Here is an 11,555-nt window from a genome sequence, read left to right as displayed (position 1 = left end):
ACTGCAGCTTGTCGAGCTGAGCTTCTCGAGGAAGAAGAGTCCATTACTTTTGAAAGTGAATCGAGTTCCATTGGGCTCTGGCGCATCCGTTCAACATCATTCAAAATGAAAGACACATCGCATTTGTTTTGTTCTAAAGTTCTTTTTGCCATGTTGATCGAATAATGCACCAAGTTGACAGTAAAGAGCTGCCCCGCCGCAGATTATGCCTCTGTATTCCCTCAAAAATGAGACACCACACCGATTGCTCTCCAGATGAAGAATTCCTGTGGAAACTAGTCAGCGGTTGATATCTGTGATCCCTCTCACCCTTTCTCTTTTTGTCTCTCTGCAGATGTCCGGAGAGTGAAGAGTGAGAATTACCACCGAGGAAAAACGGGACAGTGGAACACTTGATGAAGAAATCCAAGGAGTGGGATTGAGAGTGACGGGATCGGATCGGTATTCCGTTGCGCAGAAAGAACCGGAGAGGAACCAGTATACTTGCTGGATCGAAATGGATCAAGATTTGTACTACTGTCGCAAACTCGTTTGCTCTCAGTGGCAAGCAGACGGCGAGCAGTGAGCAGGGGTACTAGTGGTTAAAATACGGATCTGCTGAGCCATTCCATATAATGTAGACAAGGGTAGACATGCTGCTGTGTCATATTGCGGAGGCTTCTAGGTTTCACGGACCGGCCACGTGAACAATTGTAAGGACAGATGCACAGGGAAAAGGGGGTATGGGCTGCACTGGAGATATTCCATGCTCTTTTATCGGTTCATTGGTCAGGGCGCCCTCTACTCTGAAAGAGATTGTCGGCATACCCTTCCTGCTGTCTAGACGTATCAGACATAAACAGTTGATCTCTCAATAACGTAGGAACTGTAGGACATGAGGTATGCGATGTCTATGTCTCCCCCCATGCAAAACTAATAGGATGTACGATGGACCGGTCACAGATGTTGAGTGTACGACTCATTCAGGGGAAACTCAGTATCTGCATGATAGTAAGACCAGAGCAATGTCTGACGTGCTGATTCATGCAAGGATAGGAAAGCGTACACATGAATAACCTTTGTAGTTTCAACATGAAGCGTCAACACTGACCTATCGCGAGCACGACTGCAATTACGTCAGCGGCAGGCCGTGCTAGTTTAGCCAGCATGGCGTCATCAACAACGTCGTTCTTTACGGAGTACCTGAAAGATATGATGAAGGGTGAGTACGTGCAAGGAGACTACAGGGTACCTCACGTCGTGTCATTCGTCAGGCAGACGTGCAAGGTACGCATGTGGCAAGTGCACGTCAAAATCACGACAATACCCAGATGGCGGCTGGAGAAAATCAAATTAAAAAGGTTTGACCTCACGTGCTGGGCACTGTCTATTGCCCCAGCCATAAGGTCTTAAGTCATGGCAGTGTTCTTGAGATTGGTTCACGTTATCATAACAATTATTCAGGAAAGATTGACCAAAATCCCGAGCATGTCATGGGGAACATGATCGGGTGCTCCCTGGTTATACAGAGAGTATCTCCTCAATGGTGCAGTTGTGAGTAGTGCAAACCGCCAATAATGCAGGTCAAAACCGCTTGTCACGACTTTTGACACGTGTATGAAACTAAAAGCAAGGCGCATTGTTGCAAGAACAAAAGTTCGACAATTGCGACGGGTTTTTTAAAATAAAACCACGTTGTAAACGTGATTTGCGATATCTTCCCCTTGTGTCTTAACATGCCCCGTTTTGCTGCGGTTTGCTTTGCTTTGCCCAAAGAAGTGATTTGGCGTGCTATGAGTGGCTCCTACGTTTTAATTTATGTGTTTAAGAAAAGCAAGGGCTTAAGAAGCATACGGTATTTGTTAAGAATTTAAAAGTATTCCTGGCAAAACCGGGCAAGGCAAAGCAAAAACCAGTCTGTTAAGACACGCCCTGAGTATTGCAATACGCCAATAGTGCAGTATTCTACCACGTGGCACGGTACTGCACTATTGAGCGGTATGGACTGTAAATATAAAATATATTTCTTATCATAAGCGTTCAGCCGCACAATTTAAATATCAAACAACAGTCCTGTAAGTGCTGCCACACAACATCAAGACTTCAGAATCGTTATTCTGGTAGAAGTTCATATCCCTAATGCCGCATGTCGCCAGTATATATATATATATATATATTGAGATAATGTTGCGTTTAGTGGGGCGATCGTGTCTTGTTTGGTGGCAAAAAGGGGGTGAAATGGCTTTTGTTGTAGTGATGAAGGGGTGACGCTGTAAAATTTGCAGAGGTTTACATCCGATAGAGAATTATTTGTAGGGATCGTATGGGCGATGTACTCAACAGGGGGGTGACCGCAAAGAAGTTGGTTGTTCGGGAGGGGCGACAGAATCTGAAAAAAGTGGACAGTGCAATATATTGTACTACACGACAGGCGAAATCGGATACTAAGGCGATACTAAAAGAGCGGCTCCTCTGCGGTTTCCCCTACTCTGCGGTATCCCCATACAGCTGTTTCAGAGAGCAGTCGCCGCGGATGCCGCTATCCCGGCAGACCGCCGTCGTCGAGCGCGGAGGGAGGTGCGTCACGGGTGGCGAGGGCGCGCTGGTGGCGACGGCGGTGTGCGGCGTCGGCGGCATGGCCGCGCGCGAATTGTTCGGCGACGGCGGCGGCGGCGGCGGCGGCGGCGTTTATGGCGTGGGCGTGGCGCGCTGGTGGCGGCCGTTCTGGGCGGCGTGGCGGCGGGGACTGGCGGCGGCAAGGCGGGGCAAGGGGGGGCCTTTTGGCAGGTCGTGGGGATGCGCGTGGCGACGCCGAGCTACGCGGCGGCGTGGATGTTCGTGCGCGAGGAGCCGGTGCTGCTGGTGGCCCGGCACGTGTGCGCGCGGAGCGAGCGCGTGGCGCTGGTGTGCGCGTGGACGGCGGTGGCGGCGGCGTGCGTGGCGTGGGTGTGGCGAGGGAAGGCGGCGGCCCGCGGGGGCGCGCGTCGGCGCGCAAGGTGTACCACTTGGCGGCGGTGGCAATTTTCGGCGGCGGCGCGCTGGTTGGTTAGGAGTGTAGAACAATGGAAGGACGAGGACGTGCCGCTGCACGTGTGGATACACCCGTGGTTACCGGTGGTGGGAAGGCGCGGCTTGGGAGAAGTGCTGGGGAGGGTGAGGGTGCGGGTGACGAAGCGGCTGGAGAAGTGGAGTACTGTAGCAGATACAGAATGGAGAGGACCGCACAGGGATAAGGCGGCGACACCGGCGTGGCGATCATATCGTGGATTGTCCTTACAATATCCGTGTTCTAGAAATGTTGGGTTTAATAGCCCTGAAACCCTCGATTACTTGTAATTTTGGATTACTACACGGGCGAAGCTCCCCAATTGTGTTGTTTGGGACGGGCAACCAAAGGCGACATTTCAGTGGTCGGGTCTAACATACTACTGCTATTCTTCCCTTCGCCCCCCCTGTGCAACAAATTCGCACGATTCGGACCCTGTTCACTACAGCAGAAGCCATTTCACCCCCTTTTTGCCACCAAACAAGACACGATCGCCCCACTAAACGCAAAATCTCCCATATATATTATATTGGACATAAAATATAAATGGAAAAAGTCATATTTGCTCTATTGCCCACTTTACTGGCCACATGAGTGTTTTTGTAGAAATTAGCGACCTACGTATGCACTTCTGTGCACTACTGTAAGGTTGATGCACTTGCCTGTATTTTCTCTGCCTTTATAAGCAAGGCCCTCTCTCGAATAGCGACAGAGGAAGAAGGGGAGGAAGGGGAGATAGACAGAATAGTGTTCGACATCCCGCTGGAGTAGCCGCTCGATTACGCGAGCCCCCATCATTGCGAGACATCAACTCGATCGAAGGGTTGACGAACATTAAATTCTCTTTATTTTTCCTACCACACCAGCGTGTGTAGTATAGTGGCGGTCGCCAGCTATGAGCTAGCTCGAGGAAGAGGTAAAAACCAATAGGGTGTGTCCCGCGGTAGATCGGGACTGTGGTAGCGCAAAGGGGAAGTACGTCGGCCGACTGTAAAAACACGACGTACTGGTCAAGGTGCGGACCAGGAATGGGACCAGCACTGGAAGGGGTGGTGTAAGAACACAAAACCCAGGGGGAACCCGAGCCTAGAGACTAGTGTCAGACACGGGCGGAGCGTTGAGTGGCGGGAACTCCTAGAGTGAACGAGCGGGACATATGTCAGTAGTGCCGCCAAGGCTAGACGCTTGTCGCAGCCCGCGACCTGACAATTGTCACAATGTAGGGAGAAATAGGTCGTGCGACAGTAATACGCCCAGGCTAGAGGCTAGTATTGGCCCGCGTAGTCGCAACGACAGAGGAAAAAGGAAAACAATAGAAACGTCGAGTGACAAAGTAACGCCTAGGCTAGAGACTAGTCTTAGCCCGCGTAGTCGCGACGACGGCGGAAAGGAGAAGGTAAATGTAAAGGCAATAGAAGCCAGGGAAACGTCGCAAGATGGATTCCGACAATGTCGCCTTAGTCAGAGGCTTATCTTGGCCCGCGGTGTCGCACCTTCGAAGAAAATCCTTTCCCAAAAGATCCTTGACTGTTTACTGTCATTGCCCGGTGCCGTCGCTTAAATAAGCGAGGTCGCGGGGTCTTGGACATTGTCCATCCTACGGTACTACTGTACTCTATTGTGCAATGAACTGTACTATGCCATTACTACTGTTCCTTGTCATATACAACCTCGGGGCTGTAATGTATACAGTACGTCGTCGCCTGTAATGCCCATGTGTAGTTCGCCCGCCTGTAAGGCACACGTGTAGTCGCGCGTCTGTAATGAACCCGCGGCGGCGGGTGCTGTACAAATTACAAATCTGGGTTGTGTAACCACACGGCCCCCACCCCAAACCGAAGCCGTCCCGACGCTGCACTTGATTCTGACCTTTGCGCGGCCTTGTGACAGCTTGTCCCTCATACTCGGCGAGCAAGGAGGAGATCAAAGATCTAGATGCGCCTGCTGATATCGAGATTGATATTTCGCAAGGCTTTCCTCCTCTCCAAATTTCCCGCACGACGTGCGTCCCTGTTGAACCGGCGCACGTTTAGCCTGAGCCGAATATTGACCTCACGACTGAATAATTCTAGACAGCCCTTTTTCTTGAGCGTCTCCAATTTTCTCGACTGTCCCATCCGACAATCGTCAAAGCCATTTTTGTAAAAGGCTGTAAGATACCAGGGCATTTTTTGACTAATGTGTCGTAGCCAGAAGATGGCGAAGGTGTTCTGGAACCTGACGGCCCCGTCGGCGGAAATAGCGGACAACTGAGTTGAAAGGAAAATTACGCCCTGGTTCCCAAGTGTCACCCGACTCATCATACCGGTCTATCGGACTCTGAATCGATCGTTTCGGTCATTATACGTGACAATTGCGTCAAATGAGTGCTCTTTTCTTCTGCCGTCTATGGCATATTCCGCCTCAGAGATTTCTGATCTTCGGAGGTGAGAGAAGCGTCTCCGATGTTCTTCAGAAATGTCTTCTGACGGCGTTCTATCACCCTGCTCATCATAGGAATTATTCCTAGTCTCATGATGGGCTGATTGACTGCCGCTGGCAGCGGGCAGGTGGGGGGTTCCGTCTTCAGACTCATTGCCATTTTCGACTTCTCTTGTAATTCTTGCTTGGCCCGGGACAGTCTTCTTTGAAACCCGATCCCTGGTTACCGTCTCGGTGAGGCCATCACGAATAATAGTGACTGTGTGTGATGTCGCACCAATGACCTCAAATGGTCCATCTGCTTTTGGCTGTAGCTTGTTCCTAGAAGCCTCTCCACTTTCAGTGCGCAGCGTTACTTGTCTCTTCACGAACACTTTGTCCCTAACATCCGCTGGGGATGCTATTTTTCTGACATGCTTGTCGTAATTTTCCTTGTATCGTGTCTGAGCTGCTCTTAGCGTGTCGGTGGCTCTGTCCATGAGACTTTTAAGATGATCCATCAGCCCCTTACGCTCGCCTCGAGTTTCTGGCATTGTACCATTTTGGGGAATGTTTTCCAAGGCCACGGGCCCTGGAGGTCGTGACAACACAATTTCGAATGGTGTACATCCCGTGCTGCGATGTACTTGCGTGTTATACGCGTACGTCAGAGGACCACAGTATTCATCCCATTTCTTTTGATGTTCCACGACGTAGTGGCGTATGCCTGATAATATGGCTCAGTTGAACCGTTCCACCTGATCATTGGCCTGAGGGTGATACGCAGTGGTAAAGAGATTGCGAATCCCCATGATTTGACAAATCTTTTGGAAGAACTTCGACGCGAATTGACCACCGTTATCGGATAGAAGATAGGTAGGTGGTCCATACGGATAAATCCAATTCTCGACGAAGGCTGTTGGCACTGTCATTGATGTGATGCTTTTCAGCGGTATCGCTCTTGTCATCTTCGAGAACCGATCGGATATGACCAAAAGGTATTGGTTCCCTTTTGTCGATCGGGGTAGAGGTCCCAAAATGTGGATGGCGACGAACTCTAGCGGTCTTCTCGCGGGGAAGAGTTTCAAAAATGTAGAGTACTTGCGCAATTGTACTCTTTCACGGGCGCGTGAGTCACATTGTCTCACACAAGCGTGACTTTCCAATGTCATGTAAGGCCAGTAGAACGTGCGTCGCATTGTATAGAACATCTTTGTACCCCCAGGATGACCTGATGTTCTTGTATAGTGGCATAGGTAAAGAATCTTTTGCCTTAACATGGTCGGTACGACAATTTGTCTGCAGTCGTCGAGAGGGGAAATGCGGACCAGGAGACCGTGGTCGTCGACGTCGAAGCGACTTGTCTCCTCATTGTCAACTTTCTCTTTCAACATTTGACAGTATCTGTCGTTAGCTTGAGAGATCACCAGCTCTTCGATTCGGACCGGAGATAGATCTGTGTTCTCAGCGTTCACGACGCAAATCCCCTCGTCATTGAAATCTGACGTGATTGCATCGCGCCTGAGCTCGATCTCGACATCTTCGTCATCTTGATCTTCATCCATCCAAGCGCTGTTCTCTTGAACCCAGAAACACGGAATGTCTGAGTCAGGCTCGACAGCACACTCGCCAAATGTCGGCAGCCTTGACATAGCGTCTGCAATGCAATTCACAGCCCCTTTGCGGTACTTGATTGTGAAACCGAACTCCAGTAGGCGGAGACGCCATCGAGCAAGCCTGCCACTGGCGTCTGTTAGACTCATCATCCACTTTAAGGATTGATGGTCTGTGTAGAGCTCGAAGTGCTTCCGCTCGAGATATGGTCTCAAAATCTGTACCGCCCAAATTATGGCGAGGCATTCCTTTTCGCCGACGCTGTAATTCTTTTCCGCTGGGTTCAGGGAGCGACTCCAAAATCCCACCGGATGGTGCGTTCCGTCTGGATATGTCCGAAAGAGGGCGCAGCCCACTTGTCGCTCGCAAGCATCCGTGTCGACCGAGACTGGAAGGTCTGAGCGCGGTAGCTTGAGAATGGGAGGACTTATAAGGGCGGTCTTCAGTAAACCAAAAGCCTTGGACTGTTCAGTCGAGAATTTCTCTAATTGGAAAGGCTTCCCCTTTGCTAACAGTGCATTAAGGGGTGCCGCAGTTCTTGCGAAGTTCAGCACGAACCTTCGGTAAACATTGCACATGCCGAGGAAAGAGCGAAGCTCAGTTTGCGTCGTCGGCTCTTTTGCCTTCTTGATGGCATCAGTGTTCTTCTCCGCAACGGCCAAAAGTCCAGGGCTGATGACATTCCCAAGATAGTCGACCGACTCAGCAAAGAAATTACACTTTCCAAGCTTGTGAGAAAGCCCTGCGTCCTGGAGGACTCTCAAAACCTGTTGAACGTGAGTTGAGTTCTCTTCAATGGAATTCGAGAAAATGATGATGTCATCAAGGTACACGAGGCACCTCTTCCACCTATATCCTGATATTAATATATTGAGTGTTCTCTGGAAGGTGGCTGGAGCATTACACTAGCCAAAAGGCATTCTCCGGAACTGGTAACAACCTTCATGACATGTAAACCTCGTCTTCTCTCTATCGGCTTCCGCCACGGGGATCTGCCAATAACCACTGTTGAAATCGAGGGTTGTGAAGCATTTAGCGTCCCCGAATGAGTCCAAGCAGTCTTCCATCCTTGGTAATGGATATGAATCCTTCACAGTGATGGAATTTAGCCTTCTGTAGTCAACGCAGAACCTAAGAGATCCATCTGCCTTGGTCACAAGCACCACCGGGCTAGCCCACTCACTTTGAGCGGGCTCGATGACATCCTTGTCCAGCATCTCCTGTACGGATTCTTTCAAGACTTTCCTGGCCCCAGGCCCTGCTCGATATGGTTGGGAGAAACCCGGTTTGGCTCCCGGGACTAACGGTATCCTGTGTTCTGTTATGTCCACGGAGCCCAGTTGACCTTGCCACATTTTGGCAAATGGACGGGGGGGAGCTTTCGCACCTTGCGTCGATTGTCGTCCGACAGGTGATCAAGATCTAAGTCATCAATATCTGTCGACTTCGACTTCTTGTCTCCATGACTAGATTTTTCCGGCGGTACAAGCGACAGGAGGCCAGGCCCTGCCCCCTCTTCATCTCGTGATATTTCTCTGGTTGGCAGACCAAAGTCGACCGACAGAATTTGATTGGGTGCTGTCACAGCAATTCCAATTGGCTCTTGTTTTTGAAGTTTGGTCGCTGACCGTGAAAAGTTCGCAACGCGGACTAAGAACGGGACATGAGGACGTAGGTCAGCGACCCCATGGGACAGGCTTACTTGCTTTCTTAGATACACTTCCGGTCTTGTCTCTAGGACTACAGTGCCAGAGGCTAGGCAGCTGACTAGAACAGTCATTTTCGTGCCTGCCGGAATTTCGACGGCCTTGGTAACTCTAAGAAATAGGTCGCCGTCTCGTTTGGTACTCATTTTGGGGCATTGCCCTGTCGGACGGCTGACGGGGGTCATCGCAGGTCTCCTTTGAATGGGTACTTCATCTCCAGAGCGTAGCTCGACTGACCGCCTTCGGATGTGAACGGTGGAAACGTGATCGTCCAGAAACGTACATCTCAAAATGGCGTCCGCGGCTAATTGTCTCACGACGATGAATGTCTGTCTCTTGTGATAGCTGCCGAGCGCCACGGCAAGATGGAATATTCCCAGTGTTTCAAGCCGGTGATTCGAGGCGCTTGATAATGAGACCGGCTCTTTTGAATTGTCAATTTGACTTTGTGCTTCCAATGATAGGATGTCCAGACGAATCAGGTTTGGACCTGCCTCTGTGTCTAGAACGGTAAGCGCACTTCCCAGTGAATTCTTCGAGGGCCCAATGAGGCGGCGACCTTGTAATTGTACGTAGACAAGGCTCATATCGGAGTTCTCTGATATTGATCAAGTCGAATCCATCGGGGTAGACCATATGGTCGTTCAAGAATTTCTTTTGGTTGCACCCAGGCTTCTTGATTGTCATCCGACGCACTGGGTGATTCCGTTCTCGTTGTGGTATTCCACGGTGAGGCCTTAGCCTTGGGATGGACACCCGCAGTAAGGCCCCTTCCTAGTTTCTCGTCTGCCGATTTTGGCTCCGTCGAACGACTGGCGCCTCATAAGGCGTGTTCGACCGTGGCTGAAAAACTGTTAAGGGCCCGGTTTGGAAGCCGTGGGCTGTGCCTTCGGCATAGGAGAACCCTGGGGTTTGATCCCGGATGTGGAGCCAGTCTCGTTGGCCTTGGGTGAGAGCGTAATAATTTTCTCTCACCATAGCGAAGTAGTGAGCATCATGGGCTCTGTCGCTATACGGACATCGCGGGCGCCGGTGACCTTGTTCATAGCAGTCGAAGCAGACATCATCGGGTCGATTTGCGGACGGCTCACCATATCCTCTCTATCCTTGTCTATCTGAGGGACCCATGGGGACCTTCAATTGACTCATTGGCGCTGTGCCAGCAGGAGGGCGGGCCCTTGATGGCAGAGCCGTCATACGGTTGCCGCCGCGGCACAAATATGAGGGGATTTCCTGAGTGCCACGGTGATCCGAGTGTCGCACGACGTGGACTTCGTTGTCGTGAACTTCATCTAGAGCAGACTTGTAGGTGGCTTCGGAAGAGCTATTAGTGGCATTGCCTCTGTTAAGACCGCTGCCAAGCTTCCAGTGAACGACAGAGTCTGGATTTAAAGTCTCCATGATCTCTGAAGACGACATACTGGTGTTCAAAAGGGCGTTCGTGCCGATAGCATTGACTGTATCGCTGCAGGGAAGCCTTTCCGATGCCTCACGGAATATGCTGCCGTTATCGTCTCGATGCTCCCGGACAGCTAGCACGCGTCCCTGGGACGTCTTGCGGCCGTTCAACCCGCCGACTCGGTAGTCTAGGAGATCACGATGTGCCGAGCCTTGGGCGTTTGCCTGATCGACGCAGTCTTGAAATGCCATAGGGCCGCTGTAATCTCTTCGCGTGTGCCTGAGTAACGGCTTTATATCTGGACTTAGGCCGCGGAGGAATTTCGTGATGAGATCTTTCTGGGAGAGTACCCCAGATATGGCACGAGTGACCTTCTTCAGTCTTCTACCGTAGACCTCCTCATCTTCTTGATGTCCTTGACGACAGTCTTCCAAAGCCGTTAAGGCATCCTCGATATAAGCGTCCTTGTCGTAAGTGCGTAATAGAAATTGTACTGCCTCCGGCCAAGTGGCGAAACCGCCTAGTCCGTCTCCGGCGAGATCGAATTGGGTTTTGTACGCTTCCAGGGCGTCGCCCTTCAAGAATTTTTGGGACAAAGAAGGAGGGCTACATGTAGTGCAATATGGAGGTCTACAGGGGGGTGAAGTGAAAGGAAAATAATTGGATATGACAAGTAGTCTGGGTTGGGGGACACACGTGTGAATAATTGCACAGTTCTAATTTTTAATTACTTTATTCTATTTAGTTAACTAGTTGGCATTAATTTTGCTGACATTAGATTAGACCTAGGATCTAGCGCCCCGAGCTACTGTACTGGCTCCAGCGGGGCGATATATACCTTAGCCCACTGACCACCAAGTCAGTAAAGGTAACCCGAGTTGCCAGAGTCTGATATCGCCTTGGTCGAAGTCCGTCTTTCACAAGAAATTCCCTTTTACTACAGATCACTTTATCCTTTGCGCTCGGGGGTTCCTTTTTCTTTATTTCCTTATCCTTTTCTATATCTAATTCTACCTATTTTCCCTTATCTTGTGTTGGTACCATCGGTATAGGTTGCGACCGAACCGGTGTAGGTGTCTTGGCCATCGGGCGACACAGTTGACGTGGCGCTGCTACTGTGACGTCTCATCCATAACGGTGGAAGAGTTACTTCGGGAGCAGGCCGAGGACCCCTTCTGTAGGGCGGCCGCCGAGACCGTGGGGAACCCGGACTCGCGCTACGACGTCGACCGATACGGGTTCGTCGTCCGCAAATCCCCCTCGATGGGACCCTGCAGCGGGTTGTACCGAAACGGCTCAGGGCGGAGATATTGTACCTCGCCCATCATCCCCGCCTGGCAGGACACCCGGGCGGTACGAGGATGTATCATACCCTCCGGCGGGAATATTATTGGCCTCATATGGCCAACGA

At 50.9% G+C, this 11,555-nt stretch overlaps 1 protein-coding gene across 1 annotated transcript; it reads left to right on the top strand.

The window, feature by feature from the left end:
• Nucleotides 1-1,715: 1,715 nt before the first annotated feature.
• On the top strand, nucleotides 1,716-1,853 carry CHC_T00000785001 (hypothetical protein). The gene has a single exon (XM_005718060.1). It carries the CDS (start codon nucleotides 1,716-1,718, stop codon nucleotides 1,851-1,853), a length of 138 nt encoding a protein of 45 aa, XP_005718117.1.
• The last annotated feature ends 9,702 nt before the right edge of the window (nucleotides 1,854-11,555 follow it).

Source organism: Chondrus crispus, genomic scaffold (assembly GCF_000350225.1).
Source record: "Chondrus crispus Stackhouse genomic scaffold, scaffold_364, whole genome shotgun sequence".
NCBI classification, from domain to species: Eukaryota; Rhodophyta; class Florideophyceae; order Gigartinales; family Gigartinaceae; genus Chondrus; species Chondrus crispus.
Note: the sequence above shows the minus strand (reverse complement) of the source record. Positions and strands in the feature narration are given on the sequence as shown.